This window comes from Syngnathus acus, chromosome 2 (genome assembly GCF_901709675.1).
Source record: "Syngnathus acus chromosome 2, fSynAcu1.2, whole genome shotgun sequence".
Taxonomy (NCBI): domain Eukaryota; kingdom Metazoa; phylum Chordata; class Actinopteri; order Syngnathiformes; family Syngnathidae; genus Syngnathus; species Syngnathus acus.
In genome coordinates, this window is record NC_051088.1 from 8,148,329 (window position 1) to 8,163,344 (window position 15,016).

General features: G+C 41.9%; 2 protein-coding genes across 3 annotated transcripts; one reads left to right on the top strand and one right to left on the bottom strand.

Moving 5' to 3' along the window:
• The first annotated feature begins 395 nt into the window (after positions 1–395).
• On the top strand, positions 396–5,396 carry LOC119135798 (solute carrier family 2, facilitated glucose transporter member 5-like). 2 transcript variants are annotated; one of them, XM_037273717.1, is made up of 12 exons: positions 396–1,304; positions 1,388–1,486; positions 1,569–1,729; positions 1,940–2,064; positions 2,137–2,289; positions 2,441–2,566; positions 2,629–2,816; positions 3,065–3,175; positions 3,246–3,347; positions 3,679–3,754; positions 3,834–3,961; positions 4,512–5,396. In XM_037273717.1, the coding sequence occupies exons 1-12, from the start codon at positions 1,263–1,265 to the stop codon at positions 4,734–4,736; spliced, it is 1,536 nt and encodes a 511-aa protein (XP_037129612.1). In that variant the 5' UTR covers positions 396–1,262; the 3' UTR covers positions 4,737–5,396. The 2 variants fall into 2 exon arrangements, with proteins under 2 accessions (XP_037129612.1, XP_037129622.1); XM_037273727.1 differs by lacking the exons at positions 396–1,304; positions 1,388–1,486; positions 1,940–2,064 and having other exon boundaries at positions 1,661–1,729.
• ca6 (carbonic anhydrase VI) lies at positions 4,887–10,194 on the bottom strand. Its single transcript, XM_037273701.1, has 10 exons — positions 10,032–10,194; positions 8,664–8,843; positions 8,332–8,480; positions 7,801–7,896; positions 7,275–7,341; positions 7,038–7,195; positions 6,808–6,934; positions 6,636–6,719; positions 6,523–6,555; positions 4,887–6,313 (listed from the first exon to the last, which is right to left on the bottom strand). The coding sequence occupies exons 1-10, from the start codon at positions 10,117–10,119 to the stop codon at positions 5,679–5,681; spliced, it is 1,617 nt and encodes a 538-aa protein (XP_037129596.1). The 5' UTR covers positions 10,120–10,194; the 3' UTR covers positions 4,887–5,678.
• Positions 10,195–15,016: the final 4,822 nt, after the last annotated feature.

A 15,016-nucleotide genomic window follows, 5' to 3' on the forward strand; every position in this document is an offset into this window, starting at 1 on the left:
ATCTGAGCCTTTTATTACTGTGGAGGCTCACTTCTCCTCTGACCCCAAAATGGGTCACTTCCTAATCCTGCAAAGCATTATTGGTTACAGAGTTTCTCAACCTTTACTGAGTGAGGCATGATACATATTTTATACACCTATTTAAAAAAATATTTACTCTCAAATGTTTCTTGAACACAAAACTTTGATTCTCTTTTATGAATTATACCTTCCGCCGTTTTGTGGAAGAGCCTTTAATTATTCTGCTTGTGTTTATGGGCTCATCTCGTCTCTTAATTGCAGCGCTCCTCAAAATATTGAAGGCTGCAATTTCTCCAATATATTTGGCCACATTAAAAAAAAAAAGGTTCACCAATAGCATACCCAAAAAAAATGGAGAAGTGGCGACTACGGTTAAATGCTGATGAGGATCCTTTTTTTTTTTTGTCCTTCAGGGCCACAATCATGTTTTGTGTTGGGTCCATTGTGTCAGCTTTGAGTCTTGGCTGACATTGAAGGCTCCATCGTGTGCAGACACCTTATGAGGGGATTTTAGTCAGTTGGCTTGCTGCCCATGTAATTCATTAAAACTAAAAGAGGCGCACACTGTGATACTATTTATAGTATTAGAAATGTCAAGGCATGCTTTTTTTTTCCAAATGAGATGAGCACCCTACAGCCATCTTAAGTTTACCTCATAACACCAAACTTCTTTTGCCAAATACTTTTACCAATGAATGTTCAATTAAGGATGTGGGTGACTTTAGCAGAGTTGGCCAGCCCCATGAAATTAGATTTTTTTGGGGTGGCGGAGGCCAGGAGTGGTTAAAAAAAATTACTTAGAAAGGTCTCTCTCTCAGCCAATAAGCAACTATAAATGTTTTTATGATGCTGATTATATATGTATATATGTATAAGAATATAAATAGAATATTCATGATATTAATGATCAGTAGAAGTAAATTATAATTTTGTCATTATTTTCTATTTTGTAGTATTTAGCAATAAGCATTCTTAATGGAAATGAAAAACAAACACACGACCGTGTAATTTAGGCGCCGATCCGGCTGTGCCTAGGTTCTGTTACAATTGTTGTTTGTGTAATAGGTGTGCCTCCAGCCTATTGCGCAACAGTTGTTTAACCCACAGTAAGTGAGTGAGCACTGTCAGCAACATAAAAGCAATAAAAAAATATCTGCTCTTAGCCGCCACGATGACATGTTCAAAGGGCAGAAACCACAAGTGCAGTTTACCAAAGTACACTTTTTCTTATTGATTGACAAATGGCCACGATGGACGCTGAGGAATGTGCAAAGAAGAAAGGGGTGAGTGTCACACATGCCATTCATCCAAAAGAACTCCAGATTGTAATCTGGATAAGAACATTCCTACTGTATGGCTTTTGTAGAGATTAACTGTGGTCCTGGCACTGGCCACACTCATATCTACATTTGGCTCATCCTTCCAGTATGGATACAATGTTGCTGTCATCAATTCTCCAGCTCCGGTAACCTTCCAAGAAACGCACGCGCGCACACTTCAATGATGCTGGATTCAGGTCATGTGTTCTGTTTTGGTTCCCGCTTTAGTTCATGCAGCACTTTTACAACGTCACCTTCCTCGAGCGTTATGCTGAACCAATGGAGGAGAACCTGCTGACTGTGCTATGGTCTCTGTCCGTGTCTATGTACCCGCTGGGAGGCTTCTTTGGCTCTCTCATGGTGGCACCGCTGGTCAACAAATTAGGAAGGTAATCATGCATGACACGCTAAAGCACCTGTACAATGTAATGAGATCCAGTACAAAAGACCTTATGAAGATAATATGCTTACAAAGGTCACCTTTCGTATTTGCTCTAATTACAAGACTGCAGGGGTACCTAATGTTGTGTCTCGTAAGTGCGCATGCCACCTGTACTGCATCGCACAGTAGTGCAAACAATATTTATGTGGCCTGACAGAAAGGGCGCCCTCCTCTTCAACAACATCTTCTCCATCGTGCCCGCGTTGATGATGGGAGTCAGTGAGCTGGCCAAATCTTATGAGATCATTATCGTGGCTCGGTTCATAGTGGGCATCTGCGCAGGTCTGACATGTTGAAAACGATGAAGTCCACAGGTTTCCAATGCATCTGGAGTGTCATGCCCTTTTGCCGCAGGTCTTTCATCCAACGTGGTGCCCATGTATCTGGGCGAACTCGCTCCCAAAAACCTGAGAGGAGCCATAGGAATCGTACCGCAGCTTTTCATTACCATTGGCATCCTCTGTGCCCAAGTGCTGGGAATCAGAAACCTACTAGGCAACAGCAAAGGTTGACACCGCCACACATAGTACCAAATACAATTGCTGTGTCAAAATATACTGAACATTCGCTCGAGTGTTTCTGTCTCATGGCTCTCACATCTTTCTTAATTCTACAAGTAACCTGTGTCAAAACTAACATACTTCCTGTGTTTGTTCAGGTTGGACCCTCCTGCTGGGCATTACTGGCATTCCTGCTGTGATTGAGCTCATCCTGCTGCCCTTCTTCCCGGAGAGCCCTAGGTACACACTCATCCAGAAAGGCGATGAGGCGACCGCAAAGAAAGGTGACTTGCAAATGGGAAGCCGGTTTTGACATGACAAGGGTTCAGACTCTATCTTCCCTTAGCGTTGCAGAGACTGCGTGGCATGGACGATGTGACTGCAGAACTTTCAGAGATGTGTCTGGAAGACCAGTCGGAGAGGGTGGAGGGTCGTTTGTCCGTGCTGTCCCTGCTTGGCCAGCGCTCCCTTCGCTGGCAGATGGTCTCCATCATCGTCATGAACATGGGGCAGCAGCTGTCAGGGGTGAATGCGGTGAGACCTGCTTTTTTATCCACGCAAGGTGAATTTGGGGAAGCTTCTATCCGGTTGTTCTTTGAATTTTCAGCACAGACGAAGTCACACATAGTTAAGAGAATCCTTGTTGCTTTGCAGTGGTGAATCTAAAATTTAATTGGCTAAAATAAGAAAGCCACTTCACCCATGGAGTCTGAAGGTATTGGGCAGATTACGTTTACATGGCGCTGAAATCTGATTGGACAAAACCTTTCTGACTCTTCTAGATCTACTATTATGCAGACAGCATATATGCCAGCGCAGGAGTCACAAAGAATGACATCCAGTATGTCACAGTGGGAACAGGTGCCGTAAATGTCTTCATGACCATCGCGGCTGTAGGTCCTCTCATTTTAGCCGATAGTTGTAGTTCTAAAAAAATGATTAATTGGGAATTTGTAACGCTAGGTCTTCATTGTGGAAGCCTCAGGACGACGCCTCCTACTCCTCTGTGGTTTTGGGATTTGCTGCGGCGCATGTATCCTCCTTACGGTGGCGCTCACCTTCCAGGTTGGCCCGGACAAGCTCAATCACTTTATTTTATGTTGCTTTGCTGCCCTCAAGTGCTCATTGTAAGAATGACTTGTTGTGATGCCCACATTTCCAACCGTAGATGATTTTCTTATTTTTATTTTTTAAAGTGGAACCTCAAATTTGCATCACCCAGAGTGATGAAAATTTGACTCCCTACCAATACCTTCAAAAATAATTTCCCCATCCTATATTTTACCTTTGTACCATGAATGTTAAAATGCTCTTTTAAACATTGCCCTTGCAGTGAGTTCAGATAGTGTGATGGATTTCATTTTGAAAACTTACATAACAAAACTTGTGCCAACAGGAAAGTGTGACGTGGATGCCCTACGTCAGCATCACGTGTGTTATCATCTACATCAGTGGTCATGCTATTGGACCCAGTGAGTGCAGCTAGAGACTTTTGCACTTTCTACGTGACTGGTCATCTGTCTCAAATGTCCCCCCCTTTGACATTGGCAGGTCCTATCCCTTATGTGGTGACTACTGAGATGTTTCGGCAGTCAGCCAGGCCCGCTGCCTTCATGGTGGCGGGCTCTGTCCACTGGCTGTCAAACTTCACTGTTGGCCTGCTATTCCCTTTTATGGAGGTCAGTTGCACCACTTGAGTCTCACCCTCTCTCACCACACCCGGTTAATAACATACTGTTAATAACATACTGCCAATTGTAATTGCAGGCATAGCCAATGTTTTAAATGTCTAGAATGCTCTAGAATAGTGTTTGTCGAACTTTTTATTTAACATATTTGACCCAAGTGGTCCTAAAAATCGAGGCAAACGTTTTAGTAATTTTTTAAATATTATTTAAAGCCATGGGGTTGAAACATTGGGCAATTTTAAACAGGAGCACCTGAACACGCTATCCGTGATTCATTTCAAATGTAGTGCACCGAATTGTATTCAAATCCAAATATACTCACCTTAAAAGTTCAACGCAACTGAATATGCGTTGCAGTAGTTTATTCCATGGAACACTAGAGGGCGCATGTATCCTACTGGTGGTACTCAAGCGCAGAAAGGTATTTTATTTCATGACGTCATTTCAGGTGGTGGTTGATAAATTTCTTTGGAAATGCATGTTTCGTTCATCTTTACTTCCTTTGCATCTTTAAAAAGGATTCGTGTCCTTTTCCCCTCAGAGAGGCCTTGGCCCCTACAGCTTTGTCATTTTTTCCTTTATTTGTCTGGCCACGCTGATCTACATCTGGCTGGTTGTCCCCGAGACCAAGAACAAGACCTTTCTTGAGATCTGCCAGATGTTTGCCAAGAGGAACAGAGTGGAGATCAAACTGGGCGATGGCAGTGCGTCACTGAAAGGGAGCAAAGAAAAGCCGCAGGAAGTCGAGAAGGTCACAGCCTTTTGAAGACACCAATAGATCTTTCACATGAGAGAAAGTCCTCGCTTTAGGGGGGTATGGGAATTGCATCACACTGCATGTTCCTCTAGTTGTATTTTTAACAAATGTTACAGCAGTCTTTTGTAGAAAAAATGACCACACTACTAGAGGCATAAATAGACATTTAGTATGAAACTTTATTCCCAAAAGAAAGATGATGAATGTATGAATGAAGCTCTCGTTGACGTTTAATACGAGGAGTGACAATAAAGAAACTGGCAGCATGTCTGACTGCTTTTGTCACCTCATTACTATTCTGCACCAATCTCCTTCATTTTCCTCTCTCATTTGCTTCTTTTGCAGAATTCTGTGTATCACACACTCCCGTCACGCCTTGCCATTGCTTTTGAGTCACGAATGCGGCTGCCACAGTCTCGTTTCTTTGTGATTGCCACGCCTCGTATTGAAGTACATTTTATACTATTAGTGAAGCATTCAAAGCCCCCAAGTCACCATTTATGTCCTCTGCCTGATCATATCTGCTGTTATTTGCAACAACAAAAAAACTCAGATGAATAGCCCCGTCAGAAATCTGTAGCCCCGGTTAACACCTTCAGAATTTTATTTGATATTCCACAATATAGTTGTAGATTATTTTCTCAGCCTCTATATATGCGTCAAGCCCCAGGAGAGAAACAAAATGGAGTTGTGTCTTATGTGTTGCACTTTTTTTGAACAATGCCCTAAAATGTCACTAAAACCCCCATCTCTATAGTCCAATAAAAATAAAATGATGTGAAGGAAGTACATTGAAGTTATACATTTCATTTGAGAGATAAATTTGTATGAGGAGCTATGCTTCGTCTGGGTTTTCAGTGGAAGTGAGGAGTTTCACACTAAGCCACTTTTTAGGTTTTATAGGCTACAGTACGATGCGTTTGAAAGATTAAACTGCAGCATGACAGTGTTTCAGGAGCATCTGTGCTGACTGCCCAGCTGGACCCCCCCATACAAGCTCAATTTGGTGGTACCCCAACTCAACACATTTCCCTGTGCCACACCGTCCCCCACACATGACATCTGGTCCCGAATATTTGCCGTGGTCAGCACATAGTCCCAGACGTTCACGTCGGTCAACTTTCCCGCAAAGGAGTCTGTGTTGGAGATGCCCAGCAACCCGTCCTGGTTGTTGCCCAGGATGAAGACCCCGCCGGAGATGATGGTGTGACCACTTTTTAGGTAGCGTCGCTCTCCGACCATTCCGTTGACCCACAGCGTCACTCCGCCACTGTCGGACGTCCAGGTGATGCAGTAGTTGACCCAGTCTTGGGATTTGATGTTGTACGGCAGGTTAACAAACTCGTTGCCGATCCACAGGCCCATCTCCTTGGCATCTCTGTCCTCGCTGACGGAGATCATCAGCTCATTGTGGACTCCGTCGCTGGCGTAGGAGATGAGGTTGTGCGCGCCCTCCGTTTCGGGTACGACGTGCATACAGATGGTGAACGAGTCGAGATCCATCGGATGATCGAGGTGAACCCTGGTGTAACTACCAGAATTCTCTTGAGGGAAGTTCAGCACCAGAGGAAATGAAGCTTGACGTTCTAATGAAGACAAATAAAAAAAAACTATAAGCAACCAGACACCTGTAACATTTCTAAGGGTAAATTTCTCAATGGTTATGGAGGTATTAGAAGAATCTCAGGGCACACCAGCAAATAAAACAAAAAGCCTCAAAAGTATCATGACTGAAATGATACATTTATACAGTAAGTCACTTTCTGTGCTGTGAACAGGAAATACATGAGCTCACCATTTTTGGTTGGCTGTGAGTCATGTCGCCCACCTAAGCCGTACAGCAGTGAAGAGTTAACAAGAGTGCTTGAATTTGGATTCAGCCTTCTAGTTTGCCAAGACGTCACTCACCTGAGTACACGGTTCTTCCAAGAGATGTTATCAGGCCTTCAATTTTCAGCAGCTTGGATTCGATTTCGTCTTGTCGGCAGAAGGCTGGTGAAATGAAAGGACACGGCAACCATTTGTCTCATCTCTTTTTGAATGACCGAGTGCTCAAGTATACGGTACATAAACTACGCACATCCTTTCCCAAGTCGAGGAAGGAACGACGACTCCACCACTCGGTCATTGAGAGGCTGAGCGATGCGGTAGTCGTTCCACAGGGTCTTGTTGTCCATGTCCATTAGTGTGCTCTCCAGCTTCCTGATCTGAATGCAACAAAAATGGAAAGGGAGGCACCCCGCGACTCTGGATTGAAGCTGGATTGAAAAGATTCTAAAAGATTACATTCAAATCTGCCGTTGAGCCTACCTGGTTATGCGAAAGAGTGATGGGTGTATCGAACACGGTCCAGAGGATGCTCTCGTAGCAGGGCGGTGTGGTGAGGGAGCCCTGATATCTGAAGAAATGGCTGAGGTTCTCAGGGAGCATGGAGCGCACATCCAAGCTGGAAATGGTCATGGACTGACCTGCCACAGGTCATTTAGTACACATGAGACTCAAACACGTCTCGTGTGAGGACATCCATGCATTCCTGATGATACTCACCTGCATACTTGATTTTGCCAAGGTTGGAGATGAAGTCACTGTAGTAGGTGTTCTCAAAATGACCATCCTGGGAAGAAATAGATTTTGCAGAAACATAGCAATAAAAGTTGCTTTACAGCACTGCTTGTAATCTGCATGTCCATAAACTGTGTGTGCGCATGAACCGTGACCTTTTCAACAAGAGAGTCAAGATGAAATCTGCCTATTTTAAAAACACTGCCATTATCAACTTGCCTTGGTTCTCTACTATAATTTTTCTAATTATTACCAACCCCTCCTCAGCCTGGGTCAGTTGGAACTCGCAAGGGATGATAAAGGCTGTGTCGCCATAGCAAAAGACACGTGAGCGCATTCTTCGGTTAACGATCTCTCTTCAACTACTTGAAATCTTATTAGGTATATGTTATCTCACATGAGCTTTTTTAAATATGTCACTATCTCATTGTCAGCAATAAGAACCATGGCAGGACTGAGATGTGTTCATGTGCAAATGGCCAGTCAAAGAAGCAAAAGAATACTTATATACTTCGTAGAAAAATGCGAGTACAGCCAACCCGTCTGGTTTATCTCTGGCCTCCATAAAGCTCTTGTACTTGTCTGAATTGTAGTGGACAACATGGAGCTGAAAGACAAGGAAGAACAGACACAAAAATAACCATCCGTTTGAGTACACTGTATGAAATATAGTTCATATAATTCATACAATAATTCACCCTTATGTTATTAATAATTCATTCAATGTTTAAAAATACAATGTAAAAATTTTTGTAAGTATTATACAACACATTGACAGTTTTTTTTAATGGTATGAATGATGAGACCCTTTTTTTCCCTTTGACGGTGAGCCGGATGAACAAACCCAGCCCGTCTTACTTTGTCCACCACTGATACATAGGCACTGTCACTTTGACAAATTGATGTTTTTGCAGCCTGCAGGATGTTTGCCTTTCACATCACAGCACTGTCACCACTAGAGCGTGTGCTGTACAACACCGGTGTCCGCCTATCGCATCTCTCGATGGAGGTAAGCCGCATCTGAACGTTTTATTTGGTCTACCTCTGCCATGTAGCGAATTCCGTCGATGGTGTGCTCCGCTCCGCTGGCCTCCAGGTCCAAGCCACCCCAGTGCAGATGCATCTGAACGGCTGTGTATTTTCCTGGCATGCCCTTTGTGATCTTCATGGTGGGCGACAGGTCAATTTGGACTGTTGGGAAACAACATGCAAACATGTGGGTAGTCCAAACTTTTTAACCACACCACTAACTTCCAGTCAGGTTCCATCCATTCATTGAATGGGCAATACGATATTTACAGCTGTTGAAAACATTGACAGAAAAGCGTTGCTTTCCTTTAAGAGCATTTTCGATATTCTGTGCTACTTACTTACCTGAGTGTCCATTGTTGGACATGAGAAAAGTCCCTCTCTGAGCATCATATCCACTCAACTCCAGCTGCAAGATATCTGGATTGTGTCTCACGCTGCGCCTTTGGATATCAATCGGGGACTGTTTCTTGCCCCCACATGCGGGGTACTTAGTTGCCCAGTGCATCTGGTCCAAAGCTCCCTCTGTGTGAAAATCAAATGTTATGGGCATTTTCTGTTATGTCACAAAGTTGCCACTTTACATCTGGAATGATTCACAAGACTACTTTTTTTTCATGTGGTATGGTTAAATATGGCGCTTCATATATATTGTACATAAAATCAGCAAAAAAAGGGTGTTTATGCCTCAATTTACTTTATCTAAAGTACATTCGGAAAGTATTCATAGTGTTCATTATTTCCAGATTTTGCTGAGGAATACAGTACTATAAATAATCTCTTGCCTCACAATTCCACACATACCACAGCAATGTGTGAGAAGGTTTAAATAATAATAATAATAATAATAATAATAATAATAATAATAATAATAATAATAATAATTGATGCTACTGCATGTTTATAAAAAGTACAATATTGTAGAGAGCAAATTATTTTATATATGACATTAATTTACCTTTTTTTCCAGTCACAAACAATAAAAAAAGTGACTCCAGTCAACTTGAGTCCAGGCTGGAATGACGCCGCTCTTTTGGCAAACATTCCACAGAAATGTTTTTATGACACCTGGGAAGTATTTTAAATCTTTGGGGGATGGAGTAGGGGGCATAATATTTGTGATTTCCGCAGTTTGCCAAATCAACAAAGGATTCATCGCAAAGTGACTCTTCATGCATACTTATGGGACGTTTGTTCCGTTCCTCCCCCCCCCCCCCCCCAATTGTTGATTAAAGGAGTCACAGACAGGACTTGCCCAACTTGATGTTGTTGCAACTCATCATTGTTTCTCAACAGTGTAATAAATGATTAACCATTTAGTTGCTGTGTATATTCTGTGTCCGAGGAACCATTGTTGTTGTTGTTCTTCTTCGTATTATTCTTATTATTATTATCATCATCATTATTACTATTATTATTATTATTATGGTTGTTACTGTGTTTAATCATTTATCACAAAGAAATATGTTTTTTGTTGTTTTAGGAGTTTAAGTGGTATATAAACAAACTGCAATTATTGTTATCATGATGATGATGATGATTATTATTATTATTATTATTATTATCATCATCATCAAATCCACCCACTCCAAAGCGTCTGATCTTTCAGATTTCACGCATCAGTTTTAGCCGTACGTGAAATGTAACCTGCGACTCCACCCGCCGCCCCCTCCTTCACCTTTGCGCTAAAGTGCCAAGTGTACAAAAGCTTACCTGCGTATGTCCAGTGTATGGCATCGTTAGGGAGCCCTGCGCTGAGACCGACCCAAAAAACAGCGAGCAACACGCAGTCTCCGCGCATGACTCCGTCTGGAATTGTTTAGTGCGCACGACTGTGACACCTCGAACGGAACTGCGCTCCACTTTTCAAGTGAGAGGATGAAAGGGATGTGTTTGAATCACAGCAGAAAACGCCCAGAGGTAGGCCCCCCAGTGACTGCACTGCGCGCAGTAAGAGTTGAATAATCTTGTCATAATATGCATGATAACTCTAAGAATTATTCATTCATTCTCCGAACCGCTTATTGTCAATAAAGATCAAAAGGGGCGAACAAAACTTTCATAATCTAGGAAAGCAATTCATTATAATAAAAGAGATACCAGACTCAGCAATTAAATTGTTATAAAAAGTTCATCCTTTCATTCAAAGTGTTGAGATTAGAAGTTAAAGGGGTTCATTAACAAAATCTATTGAAATGTTTCAGCACCTGTTTTTTGAGAATTGCCTTTTATGCAAACATAATTGTATTGTTGTCTAACTTGTCTGAGTCAATTCCTTCTTCATACATACCGTGTCCCACTGCCAATCAGCAAATCTAGATGTGTGTTGAGATATGAGTTTAATTTGTTCGGTGAGTATAGTCAGGACTCAAAGCACGCTTACGTCACACCATCTCCCCCCCGTAATGAATGGAAATGCCATTAAAGGATAAAATATATATACACTTGTATTTTCAGATTGTCTGTTTACATGTGTTGCTGCACCATTTGTATTCAAATATAAGCTCATTTAAGCGGGATAACACTCCCAGATAGATACTATTCATTTGCTTGTCTCGTTTGCAATGCCAAACTGTTGCTTGCTGTAAAGTAAACTTCACAACCATTTGTTTGTAGCTGGAAAGCAGACGCAACATTCAACTTATGGCACTCGAAGCAGCTCAAAACGATGAGTGATCAACACTTGTCTCACTTAGATGCTTTTTTTTTTTTTTAAATGTATGAATGCAAAGATGATCACTAAATGATTAATGAAATAACATTGTTAAAGTAGCTCAATGCCCCAATAAATTAAACAGACACAATTTGTGTTTGGCAAAGGATGTTTGTAAAAGCAACTATGGATGCAAGTCCGTTCATGCATCACGTCACTTGGTGCATACTCCTGCAGTTCTTTTTGAAGTTTCCAGTTGACTTAAAATGACAACACGAGCTAATAAATATGCACACACACACACACATACAGGAGAGCTGGCAGCAAGCAGTGTGATAGCATGCTAGTTAGAGCATGTCCAATACCCTTGCCTCAGATGCCAGACTTATGAGTGTGCTGAGTAAGAAATGTTCTTTTACTGTTTGGACACAATTGTTTTTTTTTCATGTTAATTAGCCTCGCAAAACACAAGCTGGGAACATTGGTGAGTGCTTTAAATGAGTGAGAGTGTAAAAATCGACATGTAACCATATGGCAAGAGTTTTAATGGCTAACTTCAGGAAACAAGTTTATGGGGCAAGCAGTAAAACCACGAGAAGTTTCTGCACTTAGCCAAGAAGGACTTGATGTAAGATGTTACATTCCAGTAACCAAAATGAGTTACCCAATGTTTGTAGCTGATCCTCCCCAAAATTCTATTGCCAAGACAACAAAATTTACATTCAGACAACAATGTTGGAAGCTGAAACACAGCAGACGCGAATCCAATACAACAAACATACGCAACACGTTTCCACAAGTAGTAGCAAGGGCAATGAAAGGGCAACTTCAATGCTAAAGAGGTGGGCACAATTTTCCATCAGCGCTACTCAGGATTACGTGCCTCCTAACCAGATGATGTTTATTTGCAGTTTGGCAGCCGCAAATTCACAGCTAATATTTAATATACATATAATTTGTTATGAAAATATTCAAATCAAATGTGTATTTAATGAAATGAGACTATTACATCTGCATTTGGGGTTTTTGGGGGGAAATGAGATGCAAAGTGGATCCTGTTACTCATCAGTGGTTTTAGGTGAGAGGCAGGCAACACCCAAGATCGGTTGTCACTCACCCTGTTTGCCCTCATAGACAAACAAATTCATAATTACTTTCACAACAAAGAACAATTTAACATTTTGGGTGACACTAATGTGCATGTTTTTGAGGGAGCCATTGTCCTCCAGCAAACCCGGGGATTCCAGACAAAACGCCACACAGGATGGCTGGAGCTAAGCTGGAAGCTTGCTGAAACTTTAGAAGCATAACTAACACCCAGCAGTCCAAAAATGAGTAGGAAGAAAAAAAGTTCTCAGCCCTGTATAACATAAAAAGATCTTGTAATCTTCTTAACACTCTAAAATCAATTGATCATTTTCCTGTGTTGGTAACCTTTACACTACCCTACTCTAAAAGATTCAAATAAAAGTATTACTACAACAAAAACAAATTCCAAGAGGCTTCATATGGCCCGCACATGTGTCTAAGTGTGTGCGTGTATTTGTATGTGTGGAAAGAGACGATTGAATTACAAAATGATCAAAGAGCGCACCTTGAGTTAAGACCCTCAATATTGCACTGGAAGCTTGTGGCCTCTGATTGAATCCAGTTGTTTTCCGGTTCTGTATAAGATTTATCGTCCAAAGAACATGGGTAAAATTTAAAGATCAATTTTGGTTTAAAAACAAAGGAATTGATTGTAGATCAGGTCAAATAGAATGAAAAAAATAAAACTATTTGTTAATAATAAAATAATCTATTAGAAAACCATTGTGTTACGAGTTACAATGAATTATTTGTGATGTTGTGTTAATGTTACTTGATTAAATAGAATTTTGTTAAAGCTATCAGGAAAAAAGTTGACATTTTTGTTTTATTATATTGACAAAATCAATTTACCTATTATTTTGTCCCAATTCAATCCAAAAAGATGGACTGTGACGAGAGCGTGCGTTGGAAATGCCCCGAAAGACAAAGACATGAGATGCAAGAGATTTTTGCTATACATTACTTCAATGAGCATTCTGAGCAGTGATTTTCCAAGTATGGACGCAGGTTCCCTGCCTAATTACAGTTTAGGTGTATCCGTCCATTCTTCTTTTGCGAGTGTGCGTTGTTGAGAGCTAGCAGGTCAAATCAGAGCATAGGAGCCTTACTTGTTGTTGGGCACCAGAAATGTAAATATGCAACGGACTGAGGGTGCCAAATGGCAAAACATCTTCTGCCACCTCTAAGCAGCTTGCCTCACTCTGTCTGTAGAAATGTATGCACAGAACCTTTCGTCAGCATGAGACAGCTGAGTCTTGATTGTCCACTCACACGCCCATGCTGCTTTATGGTGATGACCGACTGTTTCACACCACTGAAGATGATCCTGACCATCTTGCAGATTGATGGCAAAAGTAGCACCTCTGCCACCACTGGGCTGATTCAGAGCTGTCCATTTCTCTTCTACCGGCATCACAAATGTCCAGGATTTACTTTGTGATACAATCTCATAAATGAAAGAGCAAAACAATCTCAGGGTATTTATGTTACTAGCCAAGCATGACTTTATTCTAATATTATCACAACTTTCCATCCATCCATCCATCCATCCATCTTCTTCCGCTTATCCGGGGTTGGGTCGCGGGGGCAGCAGCTTTAGGAGGGACTCCCAGACTTCCCTCTCCCCAGCCACTTCGTCCAGCTCATCCCGGGGGATCCCAAGGCGTTCCCAGGCCAACTGAGAGACATAGTCTCGCCAGCGCGTCCTGGGTCGTCCCCGGGGTCTCCTACCGGTGGGACATGCCCGGAACACCTCCCCAGGGAGGCGTCCAGGAGGCATCCTGATGAGATGCCCGAGCCACCTCATCTGGCTCCTCTCAACGTGGAGGAGCAGCGGCTCTACTTTGAGTCTCTCCCGGATGATTGAGCTTCTCATCTTATCTCTAAGGGAGAGCCCGGACACCCTGCGGAGGAAACTCATTTCGGCCGCTTGTATCCTGGATTTCTGTCTTTCTTTTCGCCAAATAAATATTTATTTGTTATTGTAACTACGTATATGCTTTTTTTTCTCAGGAAATTGGCAAGCTATTCATTCGTATGGCATTTAGTGAGTGGTACAGATGCTGGTTAGGCTGAATCGGTATTACGATTAGGAAATATATCTCTTTTCTAAGGAGCTCAAAATGTTTGAGAACCACAGTTTTAAAGGAATGCTCAATATCACCCCCTAACAAGTTGGGGTTTCTCTTTTCAATGGTTGCGTCACCACGAACAATTGGACTGCAGATGGCGCAGTTACACAAAAAGTCCAGGATGACAACTACTGCAGTCAAAAAGCTTGCAGGCGTATGAGTGGAAAAACTATAGACATTTTCCAAATTTAACTTGTACTTCCAATATACTTCACTTTAATGAGGCGATTCAAACAATTTCCACTTCTGAATATCACCATTCGGACGATTACCCTTACCCAAGTCCCCAAACATTCACAATTATAAAGTGGCCAAATTAAGAGATTAATCGTATTCACGATCTCTCTCCGCATTTCCGCTTAACTATGTCAAGCTCATTAAGAAAAAATCTTACGAATTGTTTTCGCATTCGTTAATTCACTTTTTTCTTCATTGTTATTTTCTATGCCAACATTCCTGAATGGGTGCAGACATTTTAACTCCTCCCATCCATCCCACAATTTTTGACAGCTTAAAACAATGAATGGATGTTCCAGATAGATTTATGTAAACATACGAGAGCGGTTTCATTGGTTTTCATCCGGGTTGTTTTTGGAGGCAGTTAGCACAGTGCATAGTGTGTATTTTCCAAAACGCCAGTCACTTCGTGGGAAAGGAAGTGTCAATGCCCCTCAAGCGTGACCACAAAAGACACGTGATCAACGATTGCGCCAAGAGCCCCCCCCCCCCCAAAAAAACGCCACTGCCTCACTGCACGTCCCCATCCTGCGTCGCCTCTCTACACGTAGCTCCTCTAGCTTGAAAAAAAGAAAAAAAAAAAACTA

Coding starts and splice junctions, on each gene's coding strand:
- LOC119135798 (XM_037273717.1), top strand. CDS start 1,263: ATGGCCACGATGGACGCTGAGGAATGTGCAAAGAAGAAAGGG. Junction 1,730..1,939: donor CTGGTCAACAAATTAGGAAG/GTAATCATGCAT, acceptor GTGGCCTGACAG/AAAGGGCGCCCTCCTCTTCA. Junction 3,962..4,511: donor TGCTATTCCCTTTTATGGAG/GTCAGTTGCACC, acceptor TTTTCCCCTCAG/AGAGGCCTTGGCCCCTACAG.
- ca6 (XM_037273701.1), bottom strand. CDS start 10,119: ATGCGCGGAGACTGCGTGTTGCTCGCTGTTTTTTGGGTCGGTCTCAGC. Junction 7,342..7,800: donor TACTCGCATTTTTCTACGAA/GTATATAAGTAT, acceptor ATTTCTTCCCAG/GATGGTCATTTTGAGAACAC. Junction 7,196..7,274: donor TGGCAAAATCAAGTATGCAG/GTGAGTATCATC, acceptor GACCTGTGGCAG/GTCAGTCCATGACCATTTCC.